Below are 22,683 nucleotides of genomic sequence, written 5' to 3' on the forward strand. Positions count from 1 at the left end.
GGGGTGGGGGCGGGGTTATGCCCTGTGGAGTAGGTCCATATGGCGTATTGTAGTTGGCACATACTCTACAGTGTATTTAATGGGACATGACATGCAGTGTTTTTGCATTTATTCATTTATTACGAAAGTCAGTTCAGAGCGCCTGGGGTCATCACTTAAGGCGGGGGAGTGAGTGTGTGTGTGTGTGTGTGTGTGTGTGTGTGTGTGTGTGCACATGCTGATGAGCTTGCAGTTTGGCTATTCTCTTTTTAGCACTGAACGCATCATGTGCAGCAAATAAACATCATGTTTCAAGCCCACAGCTAAGCACACACACAAAAAAAAAGAGATTGGGAGGAGGGAGGTGATGGAGGGGGCGGGGGTGAAAGTGTTTGTGTGACACACACACACACACACACACACACACACACACACACACACACACACACACACGCACGGATGCAAGAAACAGACGGAGAGCACGGGAGAGGGAAAAAGAGAGGGAGAATGAGGAGCTACTGTGTTGCTTTCACCTCCTAATCAGTTCTTCTGAGGGGATCTATCAGGGCGCACTGGAGGAGAATCAGAAGCAGGAAAAAGGAAACAACTCGTCTTCCATCATACATGTAAGGAATGATCATCTTTTTTCTACAAGTGCATGTAAGACAGCGGACAAAAACAACCAATTCAGGCTATAAAGTTGCAGGAAGGTTTGTTTATGTTGTGTTTGACCTGGCAGATAGTGCAGATGTGATGTTATGCAATTGGTGTCATTATTCTCTGCCCTTCCGAGTCTTTCATACCACTATTTTACTAAATATAGCATTTAGCACTTTATGTAATCACTATTTTTTTCGGGTGTTAATATTTTCTCCAGTTGTGTTCACTAACACTGGAGCTTGTTTGTTCATCTTCACACTTATGTCATTACTATAAAAACGGTTATTGTAAATTCACTGGCTAAAAATTGTGTTACGCTCAGAGTAATGTTCACAGTAAATTCACTGTGAAATAACAGTTAATTGCCGTGAAATATTAGGGTATCACACATTTTTTTGGTAATGTTGTGGTAAAATTTTGATTACAGTATTTTACTGTAAAAAAATACTGTTAAATGCTGTGAAATACTGGTAAATTTTTACAGTGTACACCAGGGGTCCCCAAACTACGGTCCGCTGGCCAGATACGGCCTGTCAGAGTCCAAAATCCGGCCCGCGGGAAGTCCCTAGTAAAAAAAAAAAAAAGAACATTTTTTTTAAATATTATTTTTTTAAATCTGTCCTTTCTAATCCATTTTCTACCGCGTGTTACTCTCGGTGTCTCCTAGCCGCTCAGGCAAATCATGTTGTCTAAAAATGCATTTTCCTATAGATTACGTGACATCATCGCGCTCGGAATATATATATATATATATATATATATATATATATATATATATATATATATATATATATATATATATATATATATATATATATATATATATATATATATATATATATATATATATATATATATATATATATATATATATATATATATATATATATATATAGTCGAGGTTATCCGTTATACAGTGCTCAATACCGGGGTAGAGCGGGATATACGTTAGGTCAGGAAAAACACAGAGGCAATTTCATCTCTACAAGCCTGTTTCCCTGCTCTTCAGGGGATTTTTAAAAATCCCCTGGTGAGCAGGCAAACTTGCGAAACAGGATTGTAGGGATGAAATAGCCTCTGTGTTTTTTCCTGACCTGATGTATATATATATATATATATATATATATATATATATATATATATATATATATATATATATATATATATATATATATATATATATATATATATATATATAAGACCCAGGACACGTTGGGAAGACTATGTCTCTCGGCTGGCCTGGGAACGCCTCGGGATCCTCTGGGAGGAGCTGGACGAAGTGGCTGGGGAGAGGGAAGTCTGGGCTTCTCTGCTTAGGCTGCTGCCCCCGCGACCCGACCTCGGATAAGCGGAAGAAAATGGATGGATGGATGGATATACATATATATATATAGCCCGGCCACCGGCCCAATTTTTTTAACCCAATGCGGCCCCCGAGTCAAAAAGTCTGGGGATCCCTGGTGTACACGGACACTCACAAAATGATCATCTTTCTGATTTTACAAACCTTATTGACACTTTAACAGACACAACAACAACAATAAATTGATGTATTCATTTATCTTTAATTTATTATGTAAAAATTAGCTAATACAAATAAATATGTATACATTTAAGAAATGGTTTGACAAAAACGGAATGTTCTTGAATCTCAGTAAAACTAAAATAATGCTATTAGATACCAGCAGAAGAGAAAATCAAACACAAATACAAAAAGACGGACATTAAAAGAGTAAAAGAAAACACATTTTAGGTGTAATAATAAATGATAATTTGAACTTAAATTCTCATATGAAAAATATACAACATAAAGTAGCAAGCAATACGTCAATAATGAAAAAAGCTAAATATGTTCTGGACCAGTATTCACTCCATATTCTCTACTGCTCGCCAGTTTTACCATATCTTAGCTATTGTGCAGAAATATGGGGAAATAGCTACAAAACTACACTTATTCACTCACCATGTTACAAAAAAAAAGCTCCGGTATAATAATACAAAATGAGTGACACATACAGTGATTACAAATACATTGGAGGCAGCCACCAGAGTTGCACCCTCAGATGCATTTTAGAAAGATTGCTGTAGCAGCAGAGTGCGTCAAATAAAAACAAAATAATAATATATTTTATTGTAAGTTTATGAGCTGGAGTATGTTTAGAACCATACTGTATTATAATGTATTATTTTGGTTTATTTCGTCAGAAAAACTAACGTCAAAACGACGTGTCCTTGGTAACAAACATGGCGCTTGTTTTTTAGTCGGCCATACTCTCTTTATACATGACTCTGCCACTCTGCCTCCCCTCCTTCATCACTGCTCATCGCCGTCTGCGCCAACAAAAGTGTTCAATAAAGGTTCATTTGTCATTTATACATAGTTTACATTGTTTTTTTTACTTATGAAACTGTAATCATTCTCTATACAAGGTGTTGTATGTTAATGTTAAAAACTAATGCAAATCCAATTAATATATTGGATTTACATTACTTCTTATGAGATAAATTGCGTAGACAAACGAAAACGGAGGTACACTATTCTCCACGCCCGTTTGAAAACTCGGCACCGGCTCAAGTACTTGGGGAGGAAACAAATAGTCAGGAGCTCAGACCGCCTCTCGGTAATAACACAATTTTCCATGTCAACAAAGCAGGGCGAATACGCCTAAAAGTACAGTAAGGTTCCGTTTTTCAAAATGTGCTGGCTTGATGCTAATTTGCATTGGATTTCCAATAGACATGCTACCGAATCGCATTAGCGATTTTTACATGGCAAATTCAACTCCTTCAATTTTTGGAAACTTAAGATGGACGTTACAATGAAACAATTGGTGTGTAATAAGTACAATACTGATAGTATAAACACTCAACTGAAGAAAAGACTGGCGCATTCAACATAATACTTCCTGGCTATAGCAACCCACTGTAGCCCATACACTACTGCCATTCAATGTCTTGGACTTGTAACTGCATGCAAAGTCAAATACAGTACAATACAGGACTTGCAAATGAGACACAGAAGTGTAAGAAAACAAGATAACAACAGCACAGCTCAGAGTTAAAATATTAAATATTAAAATATATAATATTAAAAAATATATATAAAATATTCAATATATTTTTCAAAAAACATTTATTCACATGTTGTATATTTGTTGGTCATGTGATGGGTGATTAGTTAAGAAGACGCCAACAAGGAATCGTGGAACAAAAAGCTTTATTTGTTTCAGCGAGCCTCAGACTGGAACTGCAAATTCCAGGAGATGGGCCTGATCACTCCTCTGATGTCCTATCGGACCACATTGACTAAATACCCCTTCCCGGAGACCCCCACTCTTTGTAACTCAAGCCTTGGAGCCGGCCAGTCAATCCTTCCCTGACATTATTCCTTTGATCAGTTTGACTTGGGTGACCTCCCACCCCTATCATCTACTCCTACCTGTGGGGGCTTCCGACCAGATGTTGCTAATGTTTTTATTATCACTCCTAAAATCCAAACCTGCATACCTGTAGGATTCCAATTTCCTGGGGGCAAGAGCCACCACTCTCTGGAGAGTTTGTGATGGACTTGTGCACTTTTGAAGCTATCTAAGGGCATATTTCCTTAGTAGAATAATCCTCTAAAGGATTATGTGACCAAATACAAACACTTGCTAGCTCACAGTCATATAAGAAAATGGTACACGGTATAATTCACCACACACGCATTTGAACAAGCAATAGTAGCAACAATTGGTACCATTGAGTACCGATTCAAATTTAAATGTGAAAAGCCGGATTTCAAGAAGTACATTTTGTACTAACAGTACAAAAGAAGCATGAATGTATGGTGCAACGAAACTAAGAAACTAAGGTGCAATAATCAATGTCATTAGCAATAATTCTAATCAACATAAAAGAACACCTGAGTTGCTTCATACGCTACACAGTGTGAAGTGTGTACGTGTGTGCGTGTGCATTAGAATTGAACTGGGTGTGATGCGCACACAAATAATTACACTAATGAGGTGTTTTTCTGCCAGAGTCATCAGACAGACCTAAATTGCCTGATTCCGAGCAGCTGGCTATTAAAGTTTGCCGAAAATTGGCTCATTTCGTTCCTTTTTCACAGACAGATGCACAAATGAGGGCAGCAGGGTTGTGTGTGTGGTTTGGAAACCTGCGTTTGAACTGTGCTCACATCTTAAAGTGGAGCACTCGCAGACACCGAGCTTTTGATGACTGTCCTGTGAGACCCTATTGTTGGCCCACATTCTATTCCTGAAAGTATTTGAATAAAGCTGCGTGGAAACACACGTGCGTGACGCAAGCCTAGCTCTCTCCCCTGCAGGCCTCATGAGCGAGGACGAGCTAACTCGCACGTTTCACAGTTGACGGCCTTTAATGAGCCGCTGCAGCCTGTCCATCACGCCGTGACTGGACAACACCTCAGCAGACTGCACGGTCGGCCAAAAGAAAGCGCCTTTGTCCGCGTCTAATGCGGCGTCATGAGCGCGTTACGATTGTTAGCGGGTTATTTTTAGGAGCGCATATGCATAATGCTCAGTGCTGGAGGGTTTGGCCGGGTTGGAATAAAAGGAAACATGCACGTGCCCTCAAGGAAATATTGATATCGGTCTGATGTCAGCAGGAAATATCAAGTAAAAGATGATAGTGCATTTAAAATCTCCAATGCAAGCAGTCCTGCAGCGCATTTACTTGTGCAAAGCTGGACAGCCAGTTAACATCTAGATGTCCTCGAATAAACCACACATGGTTGTTTTTTCTTGTATCGTCGGAAAGTCATTAACAAAGGATCAATCAATCAATCAATCAATCAATCAATCAATGTTTACTTATATAGCCCTAAATCATGAGTGTCTCAAAGGGCTGCACAAGCCACAACGACATCCTCGGCTCAGATCTCACATCAGGGCAAGGAAAAACTCAACCCAAAAGGGACAATGAGAAACCTTGGAGAGGACCGCAGATGTGGGGACCCCCTGGGCGACCTGTGTAATGGATGTCGAGTGGATCTAGCATAATATTGTCGGAGTGATTGATTGATTGATTGAAACTTTTATTAGTAGATTGCACAGTACAGTACATATTCCGTACAATTGACCACTAAATGGTAACACCCGAATACGTTTTTCAACTATGGGGTCCACGTAAAACAATTCATGGTACAAATATATACTATCAGCATAATACAGTCATCACACAAGTTAATCATCAGAGTATATACATTGAATTATTTACATTATTTACAATCCGGGAGGTGGGATGTGGATGGGGGGTGGGGGGGCGTTCGGACGGGGGGGTTAGGTTTGGTTGATATCAGTACTTCAGTCATCAACAATTGCATCATCAGAGAAATGGACATTGAAACAGTGTAGGTCTGACTTGGTAGGATATGTACAGCGAGCAGTGAACATAGTGAGTTCAGAAAGCATAAGAACAAGTATATACATTTGATTATTTACATTTGATTATTTATAATCCGGGGAGGTGGGATGGTGTTAGTCAAGGGTTGAAGTTGCCTGGAGGTGTTCTTTTTGTGCGGTTTTGAAGGAGGATAGAGATGCCCTTTCTTTTATACCTGTTGGGAGCGCATTCCATATGGATGTGGCATAGATGGAGAATGAGTTAAGACTTTTGTTAGATCGGAATCTGGGTTTAATGTGGTTTGGGGAGCTCCCCCTGGTGTTGTGGTTATGGTGGTCATTTACGTTATGGAAGTAGTTTGACATGTACTTCGGTATCAGGGAGGTGTAGCGGATTTTATAGACTAGGCTCAGTGCAAGTTGTTTTACTCTGTCGTCCACCCTGAGCCAGCCCACTTTGGAGAAGTGTGTAGGAGTGAGGTGTGATCTGGGGTGGAGGTCTAAAAGTAACCTGACTAGCTTGTTCTGGGATGTTTGGAGTCTAGATTTGAGGGTTTTGGAGGTGCTAGTGTACCAACATACAGTATATACCAGTCCAGATCTAAAAGGGGGGTCTATTTAAAGGCTAGAGTATACAAATGAGTTTTAAGATGGGACTTAAATGCTTCTACTGAGGTAGCATCTCCAACTGTTACCGGGAGGGCATTCCATAGTACTGGAGCCCGAATAGAAAACGCTTTATAGCCCGCAGACTTTTTTTGGGCTCTGGGAATCACTAATAAGCCGGAGTTCTTTGAACGCGGATTTCTTGCCGGGACATATGGTACAATAAATCAGCAAGATAGGCTGGAGCTAGACCGTGTAGTATTTTATACGTAAGTAGTAAAACCTTAAAGTCACAAATCTTAAGTGCACAGGAAGCCAGTGCAGGTGAGCCAGTATAGGCGTAATATGATCAAACTTTCTTGTTCTTGTCAAAAGTCTAGCAGCCGCATTTTGTACCAACTGTAATCTTTTAATGCTAAACAAGGTAGGCTATAGGCTGCTAGGAGCTAGCAGCTACACAACGGCTAAGCACACAAGCTAGACGTACATAATAAGTGTCCTTGGTTGAGAAATATTGCAGTCTAAAACACCACATTTGTCAATATAAACAAGTTTCAAATAATTATTAGAGGTGTCTCAATTCACCTTTTTCACTTTTGATTCGATGCCAGTGTTGGCCGATCCTGATATTAAAATCCTGATTTTGAACAATTTCCCTTGTGGATCGTTAATTAGTCTAAGTCCTAGTGGTTAGGGTGTCCGCCCTGAGATCGGTAGGTTGTGAGTTCATACCACAGCCGAGTCATACCAAAGACTACAAAAATAGGACCCAATACCTCCCTGCTTGGCACTCAGCATCAAGGGTTGGAATTGGGGGTTAAATCACCAAAAATGATTCCCGAGCGCAGCCACCGCTGCTGCTCACTGCTCCCCTCACCTCCCATGGGGTGATCAAGGGTGATGGGTCAAATGCAGAGAATAATTTCGCCACACCTAGTGTGTGTGTGTGACAATCATTGGTACTTTAACTTTAACTTAACTAAGTCTAAGTCTAATCAGTTCGATATGATATTCCATAAAATATTGTAGCCTAGATACTTTTATTATGTTATACTTTTGTAGCTATATGTCGAAATAGCGCCACTGAAGTGGCATTCTGTTGCATCAGCTCTGTGCTCTTTTAAAGTCTTTAATGTGTGTTTACCTTATTTCTTGTGGACTTTTTGTATCTGCACCGGAACCACATAATTTCCCCATTATGGGATAACTTAATCCAATCCTATTATCTTACTTTATAGAGTGCAATGTTAGGAAAGATTTGATCAAGTGAAATTATTAAAAAAAACAACAATAACTTTATGACAAATTTATGCTTTTTAAAGTGTAGTGTAAATATGTGTTTTGGCGACATCTAGTGGTTTTAAAATTTCTTTAAATTAAGATCATGATACAGTAAGTTGAATGATGCCGATACTTTCTTATACGCTTCTGCCTTGACAACTTTTTAACATGCAACTAATAATTATTTGATATTTGTTTGTATTGGCAAATGTTGTGTTTTAAACTGCAATATCGTGCAATTAAGGACACTTATTCTATATGTCTAGCTTGAGTGCTATTGTGTTCCTAGCTGTTGTGTAGCTGCTCGCTCCTAGTAGCCTATAGCTTGCCATGTTCACCTTTTGTAAATGACTTCACCGTAATACAGGAAACGACCAACTTTGTGTGCTTATTGGAGGACATTTCGATGTTAACGCGCTGTCCAGCTTTGCACAAGTAAACACGCTGTAGGGCTGATTGTATCTTAGATTTTAGATGCAAGTCGATATCATCCAATATTTTTCTTTTTTGCTGATATCAGACTGATATCTGATATCAATATCGGATCTGGACACCCCAAACAATCATAGTTGCATATTACTTACAGATACAGATTGTACACGGCAGAAGCGTATTAGAAAGTATCCAGTAACAAACGTGTCCGCATCATTCTCTCATAAAGGTAGTTTTGTATACCTGCCATTGGTCTGACTATTTCCTACATGGAAGTTGAATGTGAATGTTGTCTGTCTATCTGTGTTGGCCCTGCGATGAGGTGGCGACTTGTTCAGGGTGTACCCTGCCTTCCGCCCGAATGCAGCTGAGATAGGCTCCAGCACCCCCTGCAACCCCAAGAGGGACAAGCTGTAGAAAATGGAAGTGCATCACACATGTCCAAATAGGAGTAGGAAGAAGCAGAGCTTAGTTGTTAATCCTTAAAGGCGAGATGGAGAGTTGCCGCTTACACGTTGCGACTTAGAGATTGATGTATTTGGTTATAAAAATCACCTGGAAGCGTCTCATGCTGCAGAATGACGAGAAATGTCTATTAAGGCCATAAAAAGCTGGAGACAAAAAGAAAGTAGATCTACTGATGAAAGGGCAATTGGTTTGTATTCAGTTTGTCTGAGATATTGACCAGTAATAGTTATTTTTGTCTCTTTTTGCATCATGTCACTGATACCGCCGGTCACATGTTTACATACACGTCTATTGATTACAGTGCACCCGGGAATATTTCACTTTTTCCACATTTAGTTATGTTACAGCCTTTTTCCAAAATGGAATATAGTCATTATTGACAATGTGAACATTTTTTTTTACAAAAAGTTTTCAAATTTATCAAAAATTAAAAAAATATCACATGTACATAAGTATTCACAGCCTTTGCTCAATACTTTGTTGATGCACCTTTGGCAGAAATGACAGCCCAGGGTCTTTTTGAATATGATGCCACATCTTTGGGCAGTTTCGCACATTCCTCTTTGCAACACCTTTCAAGCTCCATCAAGTTAGATGGGAAGTGTTGTTTTTCATATTGGATGTTTCTCTACATTGCTGCATTCATCTTTCCCTCTATCCTTACCAGTCTCCCAGTTCCTGCCGCTGAAAATCATCCCCATGATGCTGCCACTACCATGCTTCATTGTAAGGATTGTATTGGCCTGGTGATAAGCGGTGCATGGTTTCCTCCAAACATGATGCCTGGCATTCACGCCAAAGAGTTTAATCTTTGTCTCATCAGACCAGATAATTTAGTTTCTCATGGTCTGAGAGTCTTTCAGGAACATCTTGGCAATTTCTTTTTACTAAGAAATGGCTTCGGTCTGGCCACTCTACCATACAGGCCTGATTGGTGGATTGCTGTAGAGATAGCTGTCCTTCTGGAAGGTTCTCCTCTCTCCTCAGAGGAATGCTGTAGTTCTAACCATCAGGTTCATGGTCACCTCCCTGACTAGACTAAGATGAATCCAGTAATAGACAGAAACATCCTGGCACTAATGCATGTGATTTTCTAGTTTTCATAAAGTTGCAAAATAAAAAATAATAAAAAACTGCTTTTCACATCGCCATTATTGGAACTGGAATTAGATTGAACGTGGAATGAATGAATTATGGGTTCTCAGCTCTAGAAAAGCGCTATATACAGTAAATCTAATATTAGTATCATATCTCCCATCATTCATGTCAATGTTTCTTTTCTCTTCACATTGTGCATTTTTGCTCATAGTTCATAATTGTTGCTGTGTTTTTTGTTTAATTTTATTTTTACAATGTTTGTAAAAAAAATGTTTGTTAATGCCAGTAATATTATAAAAAAAACAAATGGAGAAATAAAATAATATAAGAAATATCAATAATATGATTACATAATTGAATGTCAATAATATGATTATGTAATTGAATCCATTCTAAATAGTGTTTAAGATCCCCTCCTGCGTAAAAACAGTATATATTTATAAATATATACAGTTGCGATCAAAAGTTTCACATGGACAAAGATAAGACCTTCTTGAGGAAAGTTCTGTGGTCAGATGAAACAAAAATGGAGCTGTTTGGCCACAATACCCAGCAATATGTTTGGCGGAGAAATGGTGAGGCCTTTAATCCCAGGAACACCATCCTATCGTCAAGCATGGTGGTGGTAGTATTATGCTCTGGGCTTGTTTTGCTTCCAATGGAACTGGTGCTTTACAGAGAGTAAATGGGACAATGAAAAAGGAGGATTACCTCCAAATTCTTCAGGACCACCTAAAATCATCAGCCCGTAGGTTGGTCTTAGGCGCAGTTGGGTGTTCCAACAGGACAATGACCCCAAACACACATCAAAAGTGGTAAAGGAATGGCTAAATCAGGCTAGAACAAAGGTTTTAGAAGGTTACAAAGTCCTGACCTAAACGTGTGGACAATGCTGAAAAAACAAGTCCATGTCAGAAAACCAACAAATTTAGCTGAACTGCACCAATTTTGTCAAGAGGAGTGGTGAAAAATTCAACCAGAAGCTTGTGGATGGCTACCAAAAGCGCCTTATTGCAGTGAAGCTTGCCAAGGGACATGTAACCAAATATTAACATTGCTGTATGTATACTTTTGACCCAGCAGATTTGGTCACATTTTCAGTAGACCCATAATAAATTCATAAAAGAACCAAAGTTCATGAATGTTTTTTGTGACCAACAAGCATGTGCTCCAATCACTTTATCACAAAAAAATAAGAGTTGTAGAAATGATTGGAAACTCAAGACTGCCATGACACTATGTTCTTTACAAGTGTATGTAAACTTTTGACCACGACTGTATATATATGTATAGCACTTGATTACACTTGCGCGATACCCAAAGCGCTTTACATTATACGTCACATTAACCCATTCACACACTGACGGTGGAAGCTGCCATGCAAGGCCCATCAGGAGCAAGGTGGGTGAAGTGTCTTGCCCAAAGACAACCGTGACTCGGATGGCCGAAGCTAAATTCGAACTAGGAACCCTCAAGTTGCTGGCACGGCCACTCCACCATCTGAACGATTTGCAACTCGGTCAATATACGTCTACGTATACATGCTGCAGCGCAGGCATGTCTAAATTTGTAATACTCACAGAGCTCAAGAGATTATGTTAGTGAGGATGTGACAGTAATCTTCATGGAAATGTTTTCAAGAATGATACACCCTCTCCGCTGTGATTTCCTCCTTTATCCCCAGACAGAAATGGACACCCCTCTCTCCACCCCGTGCAACATCCAAATATGCGAGGTGACGTGCGATTCGTTCCGCATCATGTGGGACATGACCTCGGAGGACACGAGCAGAGCCACGCACTTCTTCATTGACCTGAGTCGCAAGGAGTGCGGGGACCCTAACCGCTTTAAACACCGGGTGAGACACGACACCTGGAAACCATTCCATTTGCAGATTGCCCTGACAAATTGATGTAAGGATTTCAGGAACTTTATTGTCATACCCGCACAAATCAGGTGGCATGACATTTTGTACCCGAGGTTCCAGATTTAACCAAACGAGTGCCACAATAACCTAAATAGAGTAGGTTATAAATAGCAATGATTCATTGGAATAGATTATACAAAACCCAAAACTAGTGAAGTTGGCACGTTGTGTAATTCATAAATAAAAACGGAATACAATGATTTGCAAATCCTTTTCAACTTATATTCAATTGAATAGACTGCAAAGACAATATATTTTATGTTCGAACTGAGAAACGTACTTTTTTTGTGTGCAAATAATCATTACCTTAGAATTTAATAGCAGCAACACATTGCAAAAAAGTTGGCACAGGGGCATTTTTACCACTGTGTTACATGGCATTTCCTTTTAACAACACTCGGTAAACATTTGGGAACTGAGGAGACCAATTTTTGAAGCTTTTCAGGTGGAATTATTTCCCATTCTTGCTTGATGTACAGCTTAAGTTGTTCAACAGTCCGCGGTCTCCGTTGTCGTATTTTATGCTTCATATTGCGCCACTCATTTTCACTGGGAGACAGGTCTGAACTACAGACAGGCCAGTCTAGTACCCGCACTCTTTCACTATGAAGCCACGCTGGCTTGGCATTGTCTTTCTGAAATAAGCAGGGGCGTCCATGATAACGTTGCTTGTATGGCAACATATGTTGGTGTCTTCACAGATGTGTAAGTTACCCATGCCTTGGGCACTAATACACCACCATACCATCACAGATGCTGGCTTTTGAACTTTGCGCCTATAACAATCCAGATGGTTCTTTTCCTCTTTGTTCCGGAGGACACCACGTCCACAGTTTCCAAAAACTATTTGAAATGTGGACTCGTCAGATCACAGAACACTTTTACACTTTGCATCAGTCCATCTTAGATGAGCTTGGGCCAAGCGAAGCCAGCGGTGTTTCTGGGTGTTGTTGATAAATGGCTTTCGCCTGGCATTGTAGAGTTTTAACTTGCACTTACAGATGTAGCGACAAACTGTAGTAACTGACAGTGGTTTTCTGAAGTGTTCCTGAGCCCATGTGGTGATATCATTTACACACTGATGTCGCTTTTTGATGCAGTACCACCTGAGGGATCCAAGGTTCGTTATATCATTGCTTACGTGCAGTGATTTCTCCAGTTTCTCTAAACCTTTTGAGGATATTACAGACCTTAGATTGTGAAATCCCTAAATTCCTTGCGATAGCTGGTTGAGAAATGTTGTTCTTGTGACCCTCGCCCCATCGTGGTTTGTGAATGACTTAGCATTTCATGGAAGCTGCTTTTATACCCAAACATGGCACCCACCTGTTCCCAATTAGCCTGTTCACCTATGGGATGTTCCAAATAAGTGTTTGATGAGCATTCCTCAACTTTCTCAGTCTTTTTTGCCACTTGTGCCAGCTTTTTTGAAACATGTTGCAGGCATCAAATTCCAAATGAGCTAATATTTGCAAATAATTACAAAGTTTTTTAACTTGAACGTTAAGTATCTTGTCTTTGGAGTCTATTCAATTGAATATGGGTTGAAAAGGATTTGCAAATCATTGTATTCTGTTTCTATTTACGATTTACACAACGTGCCAACTTCACTGGTTTTGGGTTTTGTATACTGTATGTGATAGAATAAATAGAGAAACAGAGTAAAAAAATGATCCTGTAGATCACAGGGTTTTTTTTTAACCGAAATCGCAGGCCACCAGTTGAATAGCCCAAAGGATGTAAAAAAAAAAAGAGAGGACCTAAAATAGAACCTTGAGGAACACCACTAGTATAACTAAATAATTTGAACAAATGACTACTGACATCTAAAGTAAACAAGCTACAGCAACATCTTGGTTACATTAATCACTTCAGAAAAAAAATGTGGAACTGAAAAAAAAAGACTTAAAATCGTGCCTTGAGGAACGCCTCAGTTACGTCAATCACAAGTTTGAACCCCAGTGTTCTATATTTGCTAGCAAGATTAAAATGTCAATGCAAGGATCTGCCGATGAGTTTACAGTGGTCCAAGTTCCTCTATACATCAGAAGCACTCTCTTGTTTTTAGGAATTTGCTGCAAAAAAGTTTGTCTCCCAAGTTTTAAACTGAACTCGGGGGCCGGTATGGTGTCATTCCGGACCGGATTGGACCCCCGGGCCACCAGTTGAAAAGCAATGCTGTAGTGCAAATACAATATAAAAACCACAACAGCAAACCAAACCAATTTAGCCCAGTTGGGATACATGATAAATAGGATAAAAATAAGACAGTAAATGTGTGCTTCTGTGAGGTCTGCTGAGGTTACGGACATTCCACACTAATCTGAGCACAGAACACAGCGGTTGCGCCCTCTCAGTCACTTCCAATTGAAGCAAAAGGAAAAACAAGTGCAGTCCACAGCTGCAGGCCAGTGAGTGACTCACCTGGACCTTTTTTTTTTTTTGAAGCACTCACAAATACAGATTCAACACAGACCATTATTGTGTTCATCACTTCCAATGTGCACTCTTAACTCATTTGACGCCAACACAATGGAGACTGTCGACAGTCGATTACTCCTAAATTGTATTGATTTTAGCTGCAGGCCGCTTTCTATCTGCAGTCTGACTTGCACTGCCTGAATGATCACAGAGTGAATGCAGCTTCAATTCTGCACCGAGTGGCTGTGAGTCAGACATTATCCATCCATTAACTTTGCACCATTTATCATGCACAGGGTCATGAGCCACAGCCTAGCCCAGCTGACTTTGGGCGAGAGAAGGGGTACACTTTGGACTAGTGTTGTCCCGATATCAATATTTTGGTACCGGTACCAAAATGATTTTGATATTTTTCGGTACATTTCTAAATAAAGGGGATCACAAAAAATTGCATTATTGGCTTTATTTTAACAAAAAATCTTACAGTACATTAAACATATGTTTCTTATTGCAAGTTTGTCCTTAAATAAAATAGTGAACATACGTACAAGACAACTTGTCTTTTATTAGTAAGAAACCAAACAAAGGCTTCTAATTTAGCTGATGACATAGCATGCTTTCTATTCTATTATTTTGTCAACATTATTAAGGACAAGTGGTAGAAAATGATTTATTAATCTACTTGTTTATTTACTGTTAATATCTGCTTACTTTCTCTTTTAACATGTTCCATCTACACTTCTGTTAAAATGTAATAATCACTTATTCTTCTGTTGTTTGGATGCTTTACATTAGTTTTGGATGATATCACAAATTTGGGTATCAATCCGATACCAAGTCGTTACAGGATCATACATTGGTCATATTCAAAGTCCTCATGTGTCCAGGGAAATATTTCCTGAGTTTATAAACATAATATACATTTTTTCAAAACGAAAGAAGATGTTGTGATGTCAAAAAATATTGACGTAACCATAGTAGTATCGACTAGATACGTTCCTGTACTTTGTATCATTACAGTGGATGTTAGGTGTAGATAAACCAATGGCGTTTGTTTACATTTTGACGCCGGTGAGCTACGGTGTCTAGTGAAGCATGTTTAGCTATTTCTCGTCCTGCAGGGATGATATTTGTTATAAACGTACTTTATTTGTCGCCATGGCGGCGAGGATTAGTGATTTAGAAGTAGCTAAAATACTGCCGACTTTTCAGAGGCGGTATAGTCCCGAATATGATTCAAATTTATTGGTAACTAACGAACTAACAGACGGACATTGGCGATCACATGGCTACCTGATAGAGGTCATTACGTTTCACACTAGGGTTGTACGGTATACCGGTATTAGTATAGTACCGCGATACTAATGAATCATATTCGGTACTATACAGCCTCTGAAAAGTAACACCCGCCCAAACCCCCCGTCTGCGTCACGTCGTGTGATTGCTGGTTTACGAGCAGACGAGCATGTTCAGTAGTGCACAATCACGGAGTACTTACAAGCAGACACAGTGTGTAGACAGAAAAGGGAGAACGGACACATTTTGGCTTAAAAAGTAACGATAAAGGTGAAGTTATAACACTGAAACACCCTCAGGAAGAGGTGCTTTAAGACAGTGGTCCCCAACCACTGGGCCGCGACCCGGTACCGGTCCGCGGACCGATTGGTACCGGGCCGCGCAAGAAATGTAATTAAAAAAAAATTAAAAATATATATATTTTTTTTAAAATTAAATCAACATAAAAAACACAATATATACATTATATATCAATATAGATCAATACAGTCTGCAGGGATACAGTCCGTAAGCACACATGATTGTATTTCATTTTGAAAAAAAATAAAAAAAATAAATCCCCCCCTCCCTCCCGGTCCGTGGGACACATTTTCAAGCGTTGACCGGTCCCCAGCTACAAAAAGGTTGGGGACCACTGCTTTAAGACATGGCTAGCTAGCTAGCGGCGAACATCCATTCGCAGTCGGCAGTGTTTTAGCGACTTCTAAATCATTAATCCTGGCCTCCATGGCGACAAATAAAGTAGGTTTCTTACAAGTATCATCCCTGCAGGACGAGGAATAGCTAAACATGCTTCACTACACACCGTAGCTCACCGGCGTTAAAATGTAAACAAACGCCATTGGTGGATCTACACCTGACATCCACTGTAATGATACCAAGTATAGGAGCGTATCTAGTCGATACTACTATGATTACATCAATATTTTTTGGCATCACAACATCTTCTTTCGGTTTGAAAAAATTCATATTATGTTTATAAACTCAGGAATAATAAATAATAATGACTGAATTAATTAACTACATAATACAAAACTGTTGTATATACTATATATACAAAACTGTTGTATATACTACTTCACAGATGTCATTCTATTATTAAAAGGTCAGTAAATGATGTATATATTTGTAAACGCTCTAAAGTGGGAAAGGGGTAGGATTAAATAAGCTTTGCTTCTTCCTACTCCTTTTCGGACATGATGTAAAGTGAATGATATGAAATTGTGGGATGTATTGTGTTGTAATTGTGTTCATGTTCGAAATAAACTAAAGAAAGAAAGAAAGAAGGAAATATGTCCCTGGACACATGAGGACTTTGAATATGACCAATGTATGATCCTGTAACGACTTGGTATCGGATCGATACCTAAATTTGTGGTATCATCCAAAGCTAATGTAAAGTATCAAACAAGAGAAGAATAAGTGATTATTACATTTTAACAGAAGCGTAGCTAGAACATGTTAAAAAAGAAAAGAAAAAAGTAAGCAGATATTAACAGTAAATGAACAAATAGATTTATATTTCATTTTCTACCACTTGTCCGTAATAATGTTGACAAAATAATGGAATGATAAATGACACAATATGTTACTGCATACATCAGCAGACTAAATAGGAGCCTTTGTTTGTTTACTTACTAATAAAAGACAAGTTGTTTTGTATGTTCACTATTTTATCTAAGGACAAACTTGCAATAAGAAACATATGTTTAATGTGCTGTAAGATTTTTTGTTAAAATAAAGCAAATAATGCAATTTTTTGTAATCCCCTTTATTTAGAAAAGTACAAAAAAGTACCGAAAAGTATCGGTACCGGTACCAAAATATTGGTATCGGGACAACACTATTTCACACAAATAGAAAGAAATGAGCTTTGCCTCAGCTCATTAGTTGCTGGAATATGCGACATGTCACTGTATGTTTTCCCAGCCCAAACATCAATTGGAGCTAAAAATATTGGACTTAATCTGCAATTCATGTTCGCATGATGTCCACTAACCACGTTAAACCCAGATTCCGAACTAACAAAGGTCTTAACTCATTCTCTTTCTATGCCACATCAATGTGGAATGCGCTCCCAACAGGTATAAAAGAAAGGGCATTTCTATCCTCCTTTAAAACCGCAATAAAAGTTCACCTCCAGGCAGCTACAACCCTAAACTAACACCCTCCCCGGATTGCTAATAATCAAATGTAAACAATCAAATGCAGATACTTTTTCTTATGCCTTCTGATCTCTCCCTCTCTCTCTCTCTCTCTCTCTCTCTCTCTCTCTCTCTCTCTCTCTGTCCACTACTTGATGTCCATATCCCCCCCCCCCCCTCCACACCCCTGATTGTAAATAATGTAAATAATTCAATGTGATTATCTTGTGTGATGACTGTATTATGATGATAGTATATATGATAGTATATATCTGTATCATGAATCAATTTAAGTGGACCCCGACTTAAACAAGTTGAAAAACTTATTCGGGTGTTACCATTTAGTGGTCAACTGTACGGAATATGTACTTCACTGTGCAACCTACTAATAAAAGTCTCAATCAATCAATCCAAAAAGTCAGCGATTGCAATGACACGCCATAATAATATTATAGGCTTAGATTGTTTTTCTTTCGTTGGCATCTCATCTCACACCAAAAAGCAATTTATTACGAGAAAATATTATTTTTTAGAAAAGCCAATGCAGGGTTTGTCTTTATCTTCCTGGATGGAGAATAAAGGGTACAAACAAAGTTACATCATCAGCGTTGCTATGGTTATACAGACCTGGGAGTATAAGGTCTGAGCCAAAACAACACAGCTGATTTGATTACATGTCTCCTAGTTACAGTCGCTTGGCCTTGAAGTGGATAAGTACTAATGCAAAACCTATGGAGAGAAAAGGTTGATTCAACAACTACTTTTGAATTCCCTTTGAAATGTAAATGGGGAATTAAGATGGAGATGTGCCTCACAGTCAGGAGGTACCTCGAGCAGGGGTGTCAAACTGGTTTTCATTGAGGACCACATCACAGTTATGGCTATATAAATATAAATGTATAATCACATTAGGGTTGTACGGTATACCGGTATTAGTATAGTACCGCGATACTAATGAATCATATTCGGTACTATACTGTTTTTTTAAAATTTATATTATGTTTATAAACTCAGGAAATATGTCCCTGGACACATGAGGACTTTGAATATGACCAATGTATGATCCTGTAACTACTTGGTATCGGATTGATAACAAAATTAGTGGTATCATCCAAAACTAATGTAAAGCATCCAAACAACAGAAGAATAAGTGATTATTACATTTTAACAGAAGTGTAGATAGAACATGTTAAAAGACAAAATAAACAGATATTAACAGTAAATGAACAAGTAGATTAATAGTTAATTTTCTACCACTTGTCCTTAATAATTTTTTTAATCAAAATATTAGAATGATACATGACACAATATGTCACTGCATACATCAGCAGCTAAATTAGGAGCCTTTGTTTGTTTACTTACTACTAAAAGACAAGTTGTCTTGTATGCTCACTATTAGGGATGATGTTCGAAACCGGTTCTCCCGGTTGTTCGATAAGAAAAGAACTGATTCCATGGACTCAAATCCCTTTTTGAGAACCGGCTCCCGTTATCGAGGCCACTATAGTAAAGAAAAAGAGTTGGTTCTTTATTCGAATCCCTGGGAACGAATCCCTTCCCACAGGAAATGCCCTTTGGGACGGCAATGTTATGCCCATTTGATTGTAGACTCTTACTGACACCTTGTGGCGATATGAAAATACTATGCGTCATTAGTTTGGGCACTTCCGGGTTGGCAACGTCTGTTCCGTTCATGAGACAATTGAGAAGTAGACAAGTTGTGTTAGCTCTTACAAGCCTTGGAAAAGATAAGTCTGTAAGTAACTGTTTAACTTGTTTATGTAACTCAATATTAAGGTGGAAAGTGGTTAAATTTGATACTAAGATGTTTATTGAAAAACAATTTTTGTGCACTATTTCAATGGATGTTTTGAGGACTTAAAATGGCTGCCAGCCGTGTATTTCCACCATCGAAATAGTTTCAACACTCAGAAGTATTTGTTTGATGATAGTACTGTATATTTGTGTGAAGCTAATATTTACATATTGTGTATTAAATTTGAGTATGTTAATTGAATCACATAGCTTATACATTTGTCATTGTGTGTATTTCAGTTTAAAAAAAATAAATAAAATAACAGTCCAGTGCAAGATAAAAGTAAAGATAGGAAAAGACAAAGCAAGATCAACAACAATAAAGAGCCTAAATGGATTAATCTGCTTTGGAACTTTATTAGATGTCTTGGATTGTTTGTTAGCTGTCTGCCTGTGTGTGTAGTTAGTATGTTCCAATAGCAGCAGAAGTGCACTTTTTGGAGAGCTGTATTATTTTCAGTTTTGTGCCCAAGGGACAGATTTTTTTTAACACTATATTATTATTTATACACCTATAGTGATCACAGAGAAAGGTTGTTTTTGTGTTACTGTATATATTTGTTTTTCTGAAAAATCCCACTTAATATACTTTGGGTAACAACAGTCAATATCTATATATTTTTTTTAGGGGGGGTAACAGTCAATATTTTTTTATTTATTTTAGTTTATTTTTTTCTTATAAAATAAAAGTGAGCATTTGTTAAACCAAATATTGTGTTTTTTTCCACAAACAACAACCTATCTGGATTCGATAAGAGAATCGATAAGGAATCGATTCGATAAGAGGATTCGATAATGGGCTCGAACTCCATAATTTCTTATCAAACATCATCCCTATTCACTGTTTTATTTAAGGACAAACTTGCAATAAGAAACATATGTTTAATGTACCCTAAGATTTTTTGTTAAAATAAAGCCAATAATGCCATTTTTTGTGGTCCCCTTTATTTAGAAAAGTACCGAAAATTGGTATCAGGACCACACTAAATCACATCATATTTAGTTTATTTTTTTACTGATGGATAACTTGCTTTGAAATCATAAGTCAAGGCGACAAGCAGATATTTATGTTAGGAGTGTCCCGATCTGATACTTACGTCAGATATTGAGCTGATATCAGCAAAAAAACGATATAAAGAAATATTGGATAGTATCGACTTGCGCGCAAAATCTCCGATACAAGCACTCCTGCAGTGTGTTAACTTATGCAAAGCTGGACAGCCAGTTAACATCTAAATGTCCTCCTATATGTAAATAAATAAATGATAAATGGGTTATACTTGTATAGCGCTTTTCTACCTTCAAGGTACTCAAAGCGCTTTGACACTATTTCCACATTCACCCATTCACACACACATTCACACACTGATGGCGGGAGTTGCCATGCAAGGCGCTAACCAGCAGCCATCAGGAGCAAGGGTGAAGTGTCTTGCCCAAGGACACAACGGACGTGACTAGGATGGTAGAAGGTGGGGATTGAACCCCAGTAACCAGCAACCCTCCGATTGCTGGCACGGCCACTCTACCAACTTCGCCACGCCGTACACAAGGTTGGTCTTCTATTTTAGTGAAGTCATTTAGGTAAACATTGTAGGCTATAGCAGCAACACAACAGTTCAGCATACAAGCTAAACAAATGTATTAAGTTTCTTAATTGAACAATACTGCAGTCTAAAATACATTTGTTAATATAAATAAGTATCAAATAATGACAGTTGCATAGTACTTACACATACAAAGTCTCCAAGGCAGAAGCGAATTACAAAGTGTACAGTAACAAAAGTGTCCGCACCGTTCAACTTGTTGCATCATATGCTTACCTTAATCAATTATTGTGGCCACTAGGTGTCACCAAAAAAACAAATGACCACCCCACTTCAACTTCATAGACAGCATGAGACCATTTTAAAAAGTTAATGATAAATAGGTTAGTGTTTTTCATACATGCCATTTTTCTCTGACAAATTTCACTTGACTCAACATTCCACACTATAAAATGATAAAGGTATGTACTTGTATTAATATCAGTATTGGCCAATACTTAAGGCTCTGATATTGGTATTGTATCGCAAGTGAAAAAGTTCAATTGGTACAACTCTTAATAAGTTGAGTTGAGTTTGAGTTTATTTCGAACATGCATGCATACAACATGATACATCACAATTTCCAGTTTCTCTTTTCAACATGTTCGAAAAGGAGTAGGAAGAAGTAGAGCTTATTTAATCCTACCCCTTTTCTTTTACATAACAGTTGCTAAACTTTTTTGTTCTCTTCCTGTTCTCAATTTATTCACAATGTACTCCATAAGTAATCACAATAAAAATAAATAGATAAATAATAATGGTAATAAGGTATTTGTTTTAGAATACAACAAAATGTTATAACTCTTTTGAATACTAGATCATTATCAAAGGGGAACTGCACTTCTTTTATTTATTTTGCCTATCATTCGCAATCCCTGCGTAAGACAAGAACACATAGGATTTTATTTTTGTTTAATGCATTCTAAATTGCAAATAAACATTAGCAAAGGTCAGCTAACAGTAGAGGGTCTCCAAACTACGGCCCGCCAGCGTCCAAAATCCGGCCCGCAGGAAGTCTCAATTTTTTTTTATTTATTTGTCCGACCTCTTCTATGTTAGCTATACAGTACCTCCCTTTGTTTATAATGTCTGCTGGATCTACTCTCTATTTTAAGCTGCTCTTTTATTTGCTGCAGCTGTTACATATACTGTAATACTGTACATCAGGGGTGTCCAACTCGTTTTAGCTCAGGGGCCGCATGGAAGAAATCTGTGCACATGCGGACAAGACTATTTAAATCATGGCATTAAAACTAAAAAATAAAGACAACTTCAAATTGTTTTCTTTGTCTTACTTTGGCCAAAAATAGAACAAACACATTCTGAAAATATGACAATAAATGCATAGGAAAAACTACCCGGCAGCGATAAAGTTTAGAGCTGAGGTCCCCAAACTACAGCCCGCGAGCCTAATACAGTCCGCCAGCGTCCAAAATCCGGCCCGCAGGAAGTCTCAAGTTTAGTTTTTTTTTATTTGTCCTTTCTAATCTATTTTCTACCGCTTGTTACTCTCGGGGTCTCCTAGCCACTCAGGCAAATCATATTGTCTAAAAATGCATTTTCCCATCGATAATGTGACATCATCACACTTGCGCCGCAGTGTTGGG

The 22,683-nt window shown here is 38.3% G+C and overlaps 1 protein-coding gene across 1 annotated transcript in view; it reads left to right on the forward strand.

Annotated features, from left to right (window-relative positions):
- The first annotated feature begins 422 nt into the window (after positions 1-422).
- The window catches only part of LOC133652556 (phytanoyl-CoA hydroxylase-interacting protein), a 27,548-nt gene continuing 5,287 nt past the window's right edge, over positions 423-22,683 (forward strand). Inside the window, exons 1-2 of the mRNA XM_062051440.1 lie at positions 423-605; positions 11,575-11,748. Of these exons, the coding sequence (XP_061907424.1) occupies positions 11,581-11,748 (168 nt within the window). The 5' untranslated portion in view covers positions 423-605; positions 11,575-11,580. The remainder of the gene's footprint in view (positions 606-11,574; positions 11,749-22,683) is intronic.

Source organism: Entelurus aequoreus, linkage group LG06, assembly GCF_033978785.1.
Source record: "Entelurus aequoreus isolate RoL-2023_Sb linkage group LG06, RoL_Eaeq_v1.1, whole genome shotgun sequence".
Taxonomy (NCBI): Eukaryota; Metazoa; Chordata; class Actinopteri; order Syngnathiformes; family Syngnathidae; genus Entelurus; species Entelurus aequoreus.